Source organism: Cydia strobilella, chromosome 1, assembly GCF_947568885.1.
Source record: "Cydia strobilella chromosome 1, ilCydStro3.1, whole genome shotgun sequence".
Lineage (NCBI taxonomy): Eukaryota > Metazoa > Arthropoda > Insecta > Lepidoptera > Tortricidae > Cydia > Cydia strobilella.
The window spans coordinates 19262699-19278788 of record NC_086041.1 but is presented as its reverse complement, the minus strand read 5'-3'; the positions used below and the strand labels follow the sequence as shown (position 1 = coordinate 19278788).

Below are 16090 nucleotides of genomic sequence, written 5' to 3'. Positions count from 1 at the left end.
TCCTGCGGGTCCCCTTGGGGTCCACTCCGACCGACGAAGGCACGCCGGAGACGGAGACCCCGACCGACTCTGGAGCACTCGGGTCCGTAGGGTCGTCACTCCCCAACAGCTCGCCACAAGCTACCCTGCGGGCTTATTATTATTATTATTACCCAAATATCGTTAATTACAATTATTTGTGTATCGTACATTTATAAAAACAATATCGAATGTTGCCTTTGGAAACTTAAAGCAGAAAGAAAAAATGCCTCCTCTTTGACAGGCGTTCCGTTCCATTCAGACAACTTATTAAGAACGGTTTTCAATATTCATATATAAAAAAATAGACGTGTTATAATGATGAAGAGGTAAGTAATAAAATACAAAATATGTATATTTTTCGTATTCTTACATTAATAGTAGGGTTTTATGTTGATTACGACGTTTAAAGGAAACTAATATTAACACTCATCAATAAGTAGTCATGAATTGGAACAAGAATAAATTTAAAAAAATTGGAAAAGTAAAAAGCACTAGTTCGCGAAAACCAACTTTCCGCACACTAAACAGCTACGTAAAGTAGCACTTTTTGAGCAACTGTATTAAAAAATATATTTTTTAAGCTAGAGTGTATTAGTATTCGAATTGAAACTGTTGTGAGACATACTAACAAGTACATTTTACAACTAGTGTGAAAAGAATGTCTTTTTACCACTAGTACCGAGGTATCTTGCCACGAGCTGAAAGCGAGTGGCAAGACTCGGTACGAGTGGTAAATAGTAGATTGTTAACCAAGGGACGAAAGGCACTCATTTCTGCCGAGGTATTTTGGCGCTCGAATGCAGTGAGAGCGCCAATAGTCCGAGGCAGAAATGATGCCTTTCACCCGAGTTAAACACTCTACTTTTCATTTCGAATACGAGGAAAGTAAAATGCATGTATTTTTTTTAAAACATGACTAAGTATACATTTTTATAGTATTTCTTGAGGGTACTTTCAATTAACAATTCAGACAAAAGTATCGTTATTTATGGAATGGAGAGTCAAATATCAAAATGAAAAATTTATTACAAATCCATTTAAACTCAAATTTCAATTGCGTATCGTAAAAAAATTAAAAAAGTCGTACTTCGAACGTAAAATGCTCTAGTGCAGACACGTATCATTTTCTGCGCACCTTTTAGAACAACAATGACCCTCTTTCAGAGCATGAGAAATGAAAAAGACATTTCACACGTGTTGTAAACGACGTTTTTTAATACAATTGCGAAAAAATAATAAATTAATATATCATTAGTAGAATCATACCACCAAACCAAAGCAAAACCAAAAGTACCCATACAGCTAAGATACGCGAGCTGCCGCAGCCCGCGATACCTTCATACTCGTGCGCGCCCCGGCCGCGGCCGCCGCGGGCCCGGCGCGGGTTGGTCAACGACACCTCCTCATAACTCATGAGGCCCTGGTACCAGTTGCTCAAAAAGTGGTACTTTTTGTGGCTGCGTAGCGTGTGAGAAGCTCAATTGCTCGTGCTTTTTACTTTTTAGTTCCAAACTATACTTTCGAAACGCAGTTAAAATTGAATTTAGCGCGGAGCAGGTACCAGGGCCTCATGAGTTATGAGGAGGTGTCGTTAACCAACCCGCGCCGGGCCCGCGGCGGCCGCGGCCGGGGCGCGCACGAGTATGAAGGTATCGCGGGCTGCGGCAGCTCGCGTATCTTAGCTGTATAGGTACTTTTGGTTTTGGTTTGGTTTGGTGGTATGATTCTACTAATGATATATTAATTTATTACTTTTTCGCAATTGTATTAAAAAACGTCGTTTACAACACGTGTGAAATGTCTTTTCACACTAGTTGTAAAATGTACTATTACGGTTTAGACTCGCTTGTTTTACTTGTTTAACATGTCGCGTGAGTGACTAAAACAAGTGAGTCTAAACCGTAAAATGATTTAATGTATTAGTATTGTATGAAAAATATTAAACTTTTTAAAGTACTCTAATAGTATGTAATAATATAATATATAATACTCTAATACTCTAATACACGACGCAGAGAAAATAATTGTCCAATATCAATGTCAAAAATATAGTCAATATATGTACGGAGGGTACATAATTACTACATAATTTCCTTGTTGTTCTATACATTTAGTTAGTATACGTATCGTTTTTAATTTTTTTTTCCTTAAAAATAGTTTTTTCTTGGGTCTCGAAAAACTCCTCTACAGCACGCATGACCTTGTTGATGTCGTCGTCAAATTTAGTTCCTCGAATGTACTCCTTTAATTTTGGAAATAAGTGGAAATCACTCGGAGCTAAGTCTGGCGAGTAGGGCGGATGGTCAAAGATATCGAAAACAGCCCGGCGGATAGCAGTGAGAGCCATCTGTGACCGATGAGCCGGAGCATTGTCGTGGTGGAAAAGCACAATTTGCGGAACCCATCTTGCTGAAACTTTTTTAAAACCTAAAACATCTGTTATTATCGAATGTACACTACCAAATGAAATCTCAAGGGTCTGCTAGATATTTGATTGTGATCCTATTAATTTAGTTATTCAGGGACGTAAGCTCGTAACTCATTTTTTTCCATAATTGAACGTTTTAGTCAGCTTCTTTCAGAAAAGACTCATTTGCTCGTACAATTTAATGGCGAGAACAGTTGAAAAAAAACAACTGTCTAAAATACGTCTGTAGTCATAGTGCCAGCTCAGAATAAAAAACCGGCCAAGTGCGAGTCGGACTCGCGCACGAAGGGTTCCGTACCATTACGCAAAAAACGGCAAAAAAATCACATGTTGTATGGGAGCCCCACTTAAATATTTATTTTATTCTGTTTTTAGTATTTGTTGTTATAGCGGCAACAGAAATACATCATCTGTGAAAATTAAAGATACAGCCTGGTGACAGACGGACAGACAGACAGACGGACGGACAGCGGAGTTTTATTAACATAGGGTCCCGTTTTTACCCTTTGGATACGGAACCCTAAAAACAAAACTAAGGAATTTCTGATTCCCCCTCGTATAAGTAAAAAATTGCATAACTTTACCAATCCAAAATTCCAACTCTATTCGTTTCATTCGTTCGTTTGATTCATAATAACTGTATGAATAACATCAGCAAGTAACCAAGGGATCTTTATTAGGTGTATGAGGATGCGGACGATAAAGTATACATTACAGTTTAACAATGTAATGCTGCTAATGAAGGCGTTTATATTTAGTGTCATGCGGCATTTGTGTGCTGTCCTTTCAAATGGTTACAACGAGTGATCAAAAGTTCATACGAAAAGGTTTCCAAAATGCTTAAGTCGTTCAATATCGGTAAGTAATTTGTTGCCTATATTTTGATTATATATATATTCCTTTTTTTTTCTGAGAGAGATATCTTTTATTCTATTCAGCCATAGCCATAGGTACATGAAACTACACTTATTATTTGCAATTCACAAATGGCGGGCTTAAATGATATATATCATTTATTATTAAAGGAAAAGTGCTACTTGAAAATGTACATTCATTTTAAAGATTGACCACATCATGCGTGGCCGGGTTTCATCGTGTACATGTGTGTGTCGTGTGTGTGTGTGTGTCTTTATTCGGGTAGGTAATACCGATTAAGTTTCAGATTGTCGGGTTATTTGGAAAATGGACTATAATATGATTGATAAGTATCTCTGGAGTTGTTGGCGTCCATAGGCTACGGAAACTGCTTACCATCAGGCGGGCCGTATGCTTGTTTGCCACCGAAGTACCTAGAAAATACATGTTTTTCGGTATTACCCGACATTCTGAAGTTCCTACCTACTTGGAATTACCATAACACATCAACACATCTTACCTTATTATTATTATTGTGTATTATGATTTACATACAAAATGACAAAATTAATACCTAATTCAATAAGTAGTGCATATTAGTAGTAAAACACTGTATTGTACAAAAAAGAAAAACAAAACAGGAAAAAAACACAACATTAGTACAAAGGCGAACTTATCCATTTAAAGGATCTCTAACAGTTAACCATGACTTATTTCTTTACTTCGACAATTTTTTTTATTTCGACTTTCAGATTTTCCTTTCTTCATCATTATACTATTACAAAGTGTCCTGTGCGACGAAAGTTGCAGAGTACCTTTAGGCATTAAGACGCCCGCTTTGCCTCCTGATGACCGCTATATAATCGATATTAATCCTCCTGTGGATAATTATGTACCAGAAGGAACTTACACCGGTAAAGTTTTGTATTACATATTTATTTATAGATATATTACCTACCTACTAACCCTATAGAAAGATACCTTGTTTTCCACCACATCTCACCCTTTTTATGGTTCCGTACCCAAAGGGTAAAAACGGGACCCTATTACTAAGACTCCGCTGTCCGTCCGTCCGTCTGTCACCATGCAGGCATGAAACGTTGAATTTTTCACAGATGATGTATTCCTGTTGCCGCTATAACAACATTAACAAGAATTCTAAAAACAGAATGAAGTGGGGCTCCCATTTGGTCGGTTTTTGTGCATAGACCGTAGGAATCATCCGAATCGAATAATAAAAAAACCGGCCAAGTGCGAGTCGGACTCGCGTTTCAAGGGTTCCGTACATTACACACTTTAAAGTATATATTTTTTATGCGAAATGACTAAAAAACCCGTAGGGGTCGGATCAAAAACTAAGTAATTAAGTCCGACTCACGCTTGACTGTACATTTCTAATAGGATTTCCGGTGACCTATAGGTAAAGATCTATTTTGTATATTTTTTTCAAAATTTTTGGCCCAGTAGTTTCGGAGATAAAGGGGGGAATGGTCATTTTTTGCCTATTTTCTTGAATAACTTCTAAACTGTTTTTTCTAAAATTATATAAAAAATATATTTGAGATTCTCACAATGAGCTCTTTCATTTGATATGTAACACGATATAGTTTGACAAACTTTATTTTTTAATTTTCTCATTTACCCCCCAAAAGTGGCCCCCGTGTTAAAAATTAATTTGTTTGCGTTACATGTCCATCTTTGGGTCACAAACTTACATATGTGTACCAAATTTCAACTTAATTGGTCCAGTAGTTTCGGAGAAAATAGGCTGTGACAGACGGACAGACAGACATACAGACAGACGCACGAGTGATCCTATAAGGGTTCCGTTTTTCCTTTTGAGGTACGGAACCCTAAAAACTAGCCAAAAGCGTGTCGGGCCATGCTCAGTGTAGTGTGTATACTGTATAGCTATCACGGTTCACGAGATACAGCCTGGTGACAGACGGACAGACGGACAAACAGACAGACAGACGGACGGACAGCGGAGTCTTAGTAATAGGGTCCCGTTTTTACCCTTTGGCTACGGAACCGTAAAAAAGGAAAAGATCGAAAAAAGCGGGCAATATTGTAATGTTTCACGGTAGGTAAGTATATCATAATCATTATATGCACTATAATATTGCTGACTAGGAGATTTTTACACATTATATGTACAGTCACCATCAGATATCGGAGCGGCTAAGGCGCTCACAAATATCTGAACACGCTTCTATTGTCAGGGCGTTAGAGTGAGAGTTCAGATATTGTGAACACCTCGGCCGCTCCGATATATCTGAAGGCGACTGACTGATTACTTAAAAAAAATTACTAAATATTATATAGGTAGGTTAATTGAGCTAAAATTTAATTTATGTTTTAGTTATCCTTAAATCTAATGACGGGAAAGCCAAGTTCATAGGTTTCACTATTTGGTTGACGGGGCATAGCGCAGAAAATCCTGAGAACAAAAGGAAACCGAAAATTTATTTAGCTGGTCAGTTATTACCGGATGATCCGCTGACGAAATTTGGAGACCGAGAATGTCCCAATAACACAGTAATTCAGACTAATTTGGTACCTAAGAATATCGTGCAGGTAATTTGATGTCAAATCAATCAAGTATGAAATGTATAAGTACCTCTCTCTAGTGTTGAAGGAAGGCACTATAATAGACGTAGGCGCGTAAAACACGACCAAATACGTATCAACTTTCGTCATGCATTTAGTATTTATTATACGTATCCCACCAAAACATTTTCATGTAAACTGTTGCCAAGACGAAACCATAAGGCTTGCACTGTCAAAAAGTTATCAGATCTCACGTAGAGCCAAGTTTCTAATTCTATAAGCCCCAACTTCACAAACTACACCTTAGTCGAAATATGTAGCTTGGCTGACCTTTTCGCTAGTGTCTCTATTCAAATGCTCCAACAGTCTGTTGCGTGTGCTGGCTGAGAGGCTAGACTGCCCGTTCCAACACCACTGGATGCTGTTGCATGTACAGCGGTAGTGTTTGGAATGTGGCAGTCTTAGTTAAAATGTGATGTATATTTTTATTTGTAATTTAATGTGTGTTTACTAACATTAGCATATTAAGATTAATTTAATTGTATTACTAACAAATTATATGAGCATGTGCCTGAAATAAATAATTGAATTGAATTGAATTGAATTGAAATGTCATCTTATCGAGGCTAAATGGAAAGCTCCGCCCAAGGGCCAAGACTGCGTGACCATCCACGCAATGGTGGCGATCAGAAACGACATGTACTACAGCGGCCTGACGCGACGCGTGTGCGAGGACGTGCGCAAACTTGAAGACATGCCGCCGGACGAAAGCCCTAACTGCTCTGTGTGTGAAGAGGCCAGGTATAAGGTGTGGTTTCAATCTATATCTATAAACCTATAAAAAGTCTGAAGACAAGTGTTAAATGTTAAATACGGAATGTGGATCCCCTTAGAAACAAACTGACGAAAGCTTGATTTTATACTAGTAGTTTGCCCCGAACTGAGTACTCGCGGTTCGCCAAAAAATTAGATCAATTGCATTCAATTGATCTAACTTTTTCACCTACCTAGTCGGCAAAATAGCGAAAACCGCGTGCGATTTATTGCAAGGTCTGCGCTAGGAGTATGCTTTCTTGCAAACAAGATGACCTTGATCGTGCCTGCTCATAATTTAATGACTAAAATATAATGTCTTCATCTACACGTTTGCCCAATTTCATTTAAATTAGAGAATATATTCCAAGCTGTTTGACTTCTACTTAATAACGCTTCAATTTATGATTGATATTTAAAATTACAATAAAAAATATAACAATTACACATAAAATAAATAATAAATCTAAAACTAACTACAATTGTAATAACTAAAGCTAAAAATTAAAAATACCTATCAAAAACTAAATATAAATTAGAACATATTTACTTAAGTTATTGTCCATCAAACTATCCTCTGATAGTTCAGCTTAAAAACATCGAAATGCCGGGACGTGCCCCTAGCCAGCCGTATGTTCCAAGTTGAATGTAAGAACTTCACTTCGCTTCGCTCGCTCGTTCGAAAATGCATGCTTACACAACATTGATTATAGGATATTATTAAAGGAGATTACCTTTCTTACGCAACAATTATGGGAAGCTACTTACTAGATTAATTATTTTATTTCCCAGGTGACATTCGAAGGCGTATGGTGTTATAATACCCACCGTCCCTTGTACCCCATGTCTAATACGAGTACGCCCTCATTCAGTGATATAGTGGGAGCATCACATAACAAAAACTTTAAAATCTTTATCATCAACAAAGAGGCTTCCGAGGGAGTTAAAACACTTGCTGAACAGGGGAATACCACAGTGCTGGAGTTGGATATGCAGGAAAAGGTACTGAAAGTTAACTTAATTGAGTATGGGTTGGGCAACTTATGCATTGGTAAGGCAAGAAAACTGCTAGGTCCAAATAGGACTAGGCCGGCCATGTCTGCCTCATGCATCCCGATAGGTGGGCTAGCATATTAGCCACCATGCGAATGCTGCAAGGGCGTGTCGTGTTCGTGTGGACGCCGTCCACTGGACGGGGAAGACCCAATACGGAGATGGCGAGACGACTTAGACAACTTCGCTTAGCCGGAAGCTAGCACTACATCGGGAGTTTTGGAGATTAAGGGGAAATAGGCTAACAAGAAAACCTTTAAAGCGACTCGTGGCTCGTGGGAGTCGTGGGTAAAAAGTTAAAAACCTACGAACTTAGGACTATCACCCCAAAGGACGCGCGATGTGTTTGGTTACCTAGTTATATTCAGAAAATTCAGCAATTTGGAGATTTAATAACACGTTTTGCATTATATTGTCTTAGGTTACCGCGATAGTTACTCATGAAATCAAACTATGAAAACGTATTATATCGCGTATATTAAATTTATAATACATCCCGACGTTTCGAACCCTTTAATCAATATACGCGATATAATACGTTTTCATAGTTTTATTTGACGTTTTGCATTATTTTATTTGGTCATAGTAGGTACCTATCTAACTTAACACCACACATTTAATTAAATTACCTTTTCCCCTCACTAGCTCGGGAAGCCGTCTTTTATCCTTTAAAACAAGCGGGGAAAAACGCATTTTATCCACTAGTGGGGAAAGTAATTTGACCTTGGATGGAGCGTGTTTAAGTAGCTTTTGAGAGATAACAAAACGTAAAGCTCATAATAATGGTTCGTTCAATATTAATTATCATTAAATAAATGTTTTGAGAATTTAATAAACAATACCAAATTTAGCTTTATTTAATGATTTTAAGTCATAAACCTTAAATTCCATAAGAAACATTTGTTTTTTTAAATAATGTTGAATGTAATTCTGAACGCACAAGTTGAGTCGATGCAATTTCAAAACGCATCGTCAGAAATGTCAACATTGTCAACAAAAATTTTCTCACCGACTCCGACACGTAAAAATACATAACTTCCAGAGATTTCTGTTATAATATCGTATTATCGTAAAAAAATGAGTGATGAAGATGATCTAACGCCTGTGGATGTTGCACTTTCCTCGCTATAGTGAGGGGAAAAGTTTTGTGTTACACACGGGTGCAAATGTATTTTACTTCTCGTGTTTCAATTCCACACTCGCGGGTAAAATACAACTTTGCACCCTTGTATAACAAATAACTATTTCAGATTGGCAACAGTGTTCGAAGCATAATCAAGGCAACTAGGCCCCGCACTACAAATGCGGCCACTTCCGCGATATTCCGTGTGAACCAGAAATACCACCTTGTGTCGGTAGTGACAGCGATCCTGCCTTCGCCAGATTGGTTCTTAGGGGCATCCAACCTAGAGCTATGTAACGCGAGAAATCCAAATACGTGGACACCCAGCATAACTTATAATCTCTACCCATTGGATGCGGGAACCGACAAGGGATCGGACTTTAATGTAAGTCTTAATACTTTAACGCTAAAGGTACTCTGGGTACGGGCGCGTAAGGTAAAAGTCTCAGTCCTCGACATGCTGATACATATATGAATGCCCGATATATAACAAGTGTCTGTCACCTCGTTTGCTAATCACGTAAACTTAAACATGACATGTGACTGGGACAGTGACGAGCATTCAGGCGTCTACCTTATTATAAAAATGGTTCAGGATTTTCAGTTTTCTGATGCAGGTCAATTATTGTTTTAATTATATACTCCTTGCCGTGCCTTTACTTCTATGAAGGTATTCGCTAGGCCTTTGCAGCTATGCAAAGACGGCTAGATGAAGACATTCAGCTATATAACTATTTATACAATAAAATTAAAATGGTATTCCTTGAAAACTTACAGTCAGCGAACGACAACCTTATGCCTCCTCAGGCGATAGGCAATGTAAAATTCCAAAACCCTCCCAAAGAAATAAAGCCATTCGCTAAGCTCCACTTCGAGCTGATAAGAACATTCAAACTTACTCCGGACTGCTTGAAAAATAAGATTGAGACCTCCGGTGAGGATGAAGGCGAAGGCAATAACAACAACACTGAAGAAGAAGAAGAAGAAGATAAAGAAGAAGGTAAGATGCGTAGTCCATTGCTGATCAACAGGAAATATTACTTTAAAATGTTAAAAATTCAAGACTATATGTGCGCGGAAATTACCCTGTCTCAGCACTCTCAGCTCAGATCAGCCTACATTCTCGTAGCCCCTTCTGGTTTACTGATATTATTACGTTATTAAAATGGATTGAGTTATTATTACTATATGTAGAGAAGACATACCAAACAATGAAATTGTCGCAATCACAACCTGTACCACACGATCAAAACGTCGTTAGCGCCGTAAAATTCATGGCGCTTACGCGTTTAGGTTGCGAGATTCACGCTCCGCTTCTATGGTTTGATGCCAAACCGGCAGCAACTCGTGGCGCAAAATACTGGTTCTCTGTGCCGGTTCTATACGTTAGTAATAATAGTTCAATGTTAAAATGACATATGTAGCTAGTACTTACCTACTTTAAAAAACCGGCCAAGTGCGAGTCGGACTCGCGCACGAAGGGTTCCGTACCATTACGCAAAAAGCGGCAAAAAAATCACGTTTGTTGTATGGGAGCCCCCCTTAAATATTCATTTTATTCTGTTTTTAGTATTTGTTGTTATAGCGGCAACAGAAATACAGCATCTGTGAAAATTTCAACTGTCTAGCTATCACGGTTCATGAGATACAGCTTGGTGACAGACGGACAGACGGACAGCGGACTCTTAGTAATATATAGGGTCCCGTTTTTACCCTTTGGGTACGGAACCCTAAAAACCATAAGCTTTAACAACTTTGTTACAGAAGAAGATAAAGAATCGAGTGTAAAAACAACTGTCTCCAGTACCAGGTGAGACGAAATCATTATCATCAAATTATTAAAAACTAGCTGTTTCCCGCAACTTCGTTCGCAGGATTTTGATGTTGGTTCTTGTAATTTTTCAAGAACATTGTGCAGAAGAATGCAGTTGGGTTAGTAATTTGACAAAACGTAACATTTGACTGTCACAAATCACAATATCTTACTACAAAGTTTCAAATCCCTCACTCAAAAAATATTTTACAGTACATATGGTGCTACTTTACCGCACTAGTGCGATAATTAGCACATTACGTTACTATGTCAAAAATTTAAAGGGCCATATATGTACTGTAAAACGTTGTACGATACATGTGCGAATAGGTAATTCGAAACTCGTGTCGATTTAAAAGTATGTATTCGTATTTATGCGTTAGAGGGAGCAAGTGATATTGCTATCTCATTTCATCGCATAGCTGCGTCCCTTGGACTGGCCTACGCTGGGCCATCGTGTAGAGGAGCCATTACTTACGCTGCGGCGGACGATCCAGAATAATAGACGCAGTGTAAATGCGCCATTTTACAATGAAAATAAAAATCGAATTTTTAGTGAAACATCGTTAGTAACGGATCCAGAATCATCACCGGAGTGTCCCATGTCGGCTTGGAGCGACTGGGACGAATGCGTTGCCAGCTGCGAGGGCGGCAAGCGCAGAGGGCAGCACAAGCGGGAACGGTACCACTTGGTCAACAACCATCCTGTCGAGTATGGGGACGAAGAGGTAACAACCATTTTACATACCAACCAACCATAACGGCCTATGGCCGCCTGCAGCTCCAGAGGCGTTACATGCGCGTTGCCGATCCTTTAAAAACCTGTACACTCGTTTTTTGAAGAACTCCATACTGTAGACTATGAGCTGTTACATAAATTTGAACCATATAAATAGGACAGTTAAATTTCTTTTAAACGAGTTTGTTCCCGTTCAGTCAGTAGCGGTAGCATTGGCATTGGTAACCGCTGAACAAAAGAAACAAAAGGCTTTCAGTAGGCCGAGCACATGATTGGCGCGACAGTATCGGGCCGCGAGTTAGACTACCCGTCTTTTATTAACGGGTAGTCTATGTCGCGGCGAGAGACTCTCGCGACACTCATGTGCTAGCCCGGCAGATTAGGGTTTGAGGCGTAAACATCATTTGAGGAAATTCATACTATGCTAGTATTACTTTATCACATAGTTTATGTTATTTGTTCAGGAATACGACAAGGTACCAGAAAGCTGTAGAGGAATAGAAGAATACAACTTTGAACAGTGCGAAGAAGACTGTGAAGAAACTTCGACAGGTGAATAAAGTTGCATTAAGATTTTAATCATTATAAATATAAATTGTAGCGTTCGCTACATATTTTATTTTTTTGCCGTCTATCGGTGGTTTTTGGAACTTCTTCCATATCAACGTAGGTTGCGTATTTCTTCGGGTTTTTTTGTTGTTTGTTATGCGAGGGCTAGTGGGTTATCGTTAGCGCGGAATTCTCTTAGATGGCGCTCTAAAACACATGGAACCTTTTTTTGGATTGAGATATTTTCGATGTTGGCAGGTTACAATTGCGTTGAATTTTGAATTTCAATTCTGATTCGGAAAGAAGAAATTTGTTTTCTTCGGAGGACGTCAGATGGATTTTGAGATTGACGTGGAAAGATCTGTTTTGTGGTCCGCGAATATTTTTTCATTTTTTTCCTTGTTTCCGTCAAGTAAACCTTTAATCGAGAGGAACGTTTTCTTCGGAAGTTGCCAATAATAACTTGGAGTGCGCTTTTCTTCCCGTCGTTCCGCGGCCTTGTTGGCCGTAGTTGCCTGCACCAGGACCTTTTTAAGGCCACCGTCGAGCAGTGCTCCGGTGGTACGTGGTGGCCGTATCAACGACAAGGCACAGCCGCCGACGGGCAGTCGGCAGTGGATGGTCGTCGACCGGCGGTCAGGTATCAGACCCACGGAGGACACGAGCCCGCATACTGCGTGGTTCAATAGGTCACGGTACCGCGTTGGTTGGCCGAACGTTTTCTTTGGAAAGCAAAGATAGATATAACTCCGTAAAAGGAACTAGCAGACCCACGGAGGACACGAGCCCGCATACTGCGTGGTTCGATAGGTATACAGCGTTGGTTGGCCGAACGTTTTCTTTGGAAAGGAACTAGCAAATTGTCATCGTCTACGGAGCTTGAATATTTTTTAACGTTATGGAATCGGTTCTCGTTTAAGAACCCTATAATTGTTCATTGTTATTTTTTGTGCCATATTTCTTTTAATTCTGTAAAGCCGCTGTTATCCGTATTCCGCATTTCTTTACGGCATTTTCAAAATTCTAATTGCCCCTAATTGTCAGGCGAAACTAATATTCGGCATTAAATTTAGGCACCAATCACCCGTTGAAACAGCCATTATCGTCCATAATCTCCATCTCATTAATCCATTTCTTTCCTTCTGCAGCAAAATTTATACGCCCTTTATCTTTCGCACGTACACCAGTTCACGCCAGTGCGGAAAGCGGACCGTCAGAAAAATAATTTGTTTTGGTTATAGTATATTTTTAAATTCCATGTGTAGATTTTTTTAGTGGTGTTCGGAAGTGCTTAACAAATTATATACGTGTTGTGCAGAAGTATTTGTTTTACTGCAAAATCTACTAAGTATGCCGTGTAAGTACCTAAGCAATAAACACTTTATTGCACAAAAGAAGTAGGTAGGTATTGTACGTTATAATTAGGTATTAGAGTCCGTCTGAGCTAACTTTGCACTTTTGCACCGAATGGAACAAAGTGAGGCAGTGCCATTATAAACTACATTTTTTTTGTGGACTTTTTTTTACATTAATGATAACATTAATTTTTAACAAGCAGAAACGTCTGCGAACGATGCTATTAAGCTTAGAATAAATTTAAAAGTGGAAAAACTACTGCCTTGAGTGAGACTTGAATCCAGAGGCCGTGAGTTCAAGTCTTACCCAAGGCAGACAAAAAAAAGATGACATTGTCACATTTTATCATTGCAAATGGCATGCAAAGAGCGCCTCGTGCAGACCATTGATAACTTATATCTTTATAAAGATGGGCCTTACGGGCACTTAGAAGTGGCCCAGTTCATTGGTGCGCAAATGTCGTTTGTGCACATTTCGTTAGTGCACATCAAAGATTTATATATGTAACTCCGTATAAGTAATAAGATGGATACAGGAAGAAAAAACCGTTTCTCGAAAATCAAGAAAATTTGATTCTCGAACAGATGGCGCCACCACGTTTTACCACCTTCGGCCTATTCTCGACTAGATGGCGTTGACACAGAGTTAGCATAGTCTGACTCTTAGAAAATCTAGGTACCTAGGTGCCTATACCTACTATCATAGAGTAACTTATACTAGAGCGGTACTGTCATAGTAAATTTTGTAACCCCAGTAAATTCACTGCCATCTGTCGACACACTTTAAAACTAAAAATGAAGATTTATAAAAATACGATAAAATGTATTTAAATATGGATAAATGTTTTTTTTTATTTGCATTAATTATTTTTATGATTTTGACCCATGTTCTTTCACTGATATGCGTTAAAATTGTTAAATAACAAACGAAACCGTCAACGCCATCTATACGACACTAGGCCAAAGCTAGTAGCGCCCTCTGAACGAGAATCAAATTTTCTTGATTTTCGAGGCACGTTTTTTCCTTAGACTGTATCCATCTATTACGGAGTTATATCTATCTTTGCTACTATATATATAAGCCAAAATCACCAGAAAAGGGCGGCAGCTATTATATTCATCGCCTTGTACTTATAATACTTAATACTATGTTTCAGCGGAGCCCGAACCACAGCAACGACTCCCTCCAGGAAAAAGTTGGTGGTTCAACTAATTGACCTTAATTTGAGGCAAATTGAAACAATTTCATGTCCACCGACAGAGATTAATTAAACAAGTGTGTGTCACAATGAATGAGTTGTAATTTCACCATTTTAGCGCTGATTACCCTTTATAAAGTCGCTCTCGAAAGGGGGCAATTTCTGATTAGATGGCTGGGCTGAGAAAGTAAACCATGGAGACTATATAAAGGAGCCAAATCTCTATGTACGAAAAGTGTCCATCACAAAACAGTAATTAGGCGGCGCCACCATACACCGAAATACTACCAAAAACCTACGTAATTTGGTCGGGTTATTTGTTGCCTTATATGGTTCATGTCCCAGAGCCTAACTAGCGCCACCGGAGAGATTAGGAACTATTATTTAAAGCTGAAAGCGGTCACTTTTGCAACAATTCTGCCATAAGAGATTGCGATCCTTTCTATACCATCCATACTGGAAATAAAAACGTTATGGCGGGTCTGTCAAAAACGTTCCGTTCCTTTCATATTTTTCTAAATTGTATCCTTAAATTTGTGCAAATTAAAATTTAGGAACGGACTAATTTAAGGAAAAAACACTCAATGCATGTTTTATTGTTAGATATATGAATCAAAAACATTTTAAAAGGCTAACAAAAAATAAAACTGAATCATTTTGTTATTTCTTTCCTTTTGTTAATTGCGCGTAACGAAAAAGATGAAAGTGGTATCGCAGATTATACAAGACTACAAGATTTGAAAGACTTATAAATTTTATTTTCACGCCCTCTGTCGTTAATTCCCCCAAGCATATCCGAGTACATCGGATTCACTACTTCCTTTAACTGAAAACACTGTGTTTCCTATTCACGAACGTAATGTAAAAACCGGACAAGTGCAAGACGGACTCGCCCACCGAGGGTTTCCGTACTTTTTATATTTGTTGTTATAGCGGCAACAGAAATACATCATCTGTGAAAATTTGAACTGTCTCGCTATCACGGTTTATGAGATACAGCCGGGTGACAGACAGACGGACAGAGATGACCAGCGGAGTCTTAGTAATGGTTTTTCCCTTTCGGTACGGAATCCTAAAAAGTACTTTCAGCGCGATTCGGGAAATGAATTATCATTTCGCGATTTCAAAAATATCTAATGAATTCCTAATGAGATTATCTATCACTAGATATAAAATAGTAAAGCTATATATGTGACGTCCCACGGGTAAAGGTACCTTATGGCGGTTGGCGCTTATGCTATTATTAACGCCGCTCCAATTAATATTGGATGGCGCTTACGTCGCGTCGCATAGCGCCGCAATAATTTGATTGTAAGTTCTGCCATCTTGTGGGCTACATCGGAAGCTTTTTAAACTTGACATATACATTACCATAGACTAATAACATTATACCACCATGATACCGCCAATCCCCTTGACCAGCGCGTAACCTCGCGTAACCAAAAAACGCTGCTTATTTTTGTAGTCGACATCTAGCGGCAAGAAGGTAGTGGTTTATCAGTACTGCTACTTAATACTAGATGTCGCGACGAACGAAAAGTCTAATGCTGAACAATTTTCAGAAAACAACAAAAACCAATACAAAAACAAAT

General features: G+C 38.8%; 1 protein-coding gene across 1 annotated transcript; it reads left to right on the top strand.

Moving 5' to 3' along the window:
• The first annotated feature begins 3219 nt into the window (after positions 1-3219).
• LOC134742090 (spondin-2-like) lies at positions 3220-11955 on the top strand. The gene is made up of 9 exons (XM_063675403.1): positions 3220-3307; positions 4057-4218; positions 5667-5881; positions 6480-6662; positions 7460-7669; positions 8971-9228; positions 9621-9843; positions 11239-11384; positions 11860-11955. Exons 1-9 carry the CDS (start codon positions 3286-3288, stop codon positions 11953-11955), a joined length of 1515 nt encoding a protein of 504 aa, XP_063531473.1. The 5' UTR covers positions 3220-3285.
• Positions 11956-16090: the final 4135 nt, after the last annotated feature.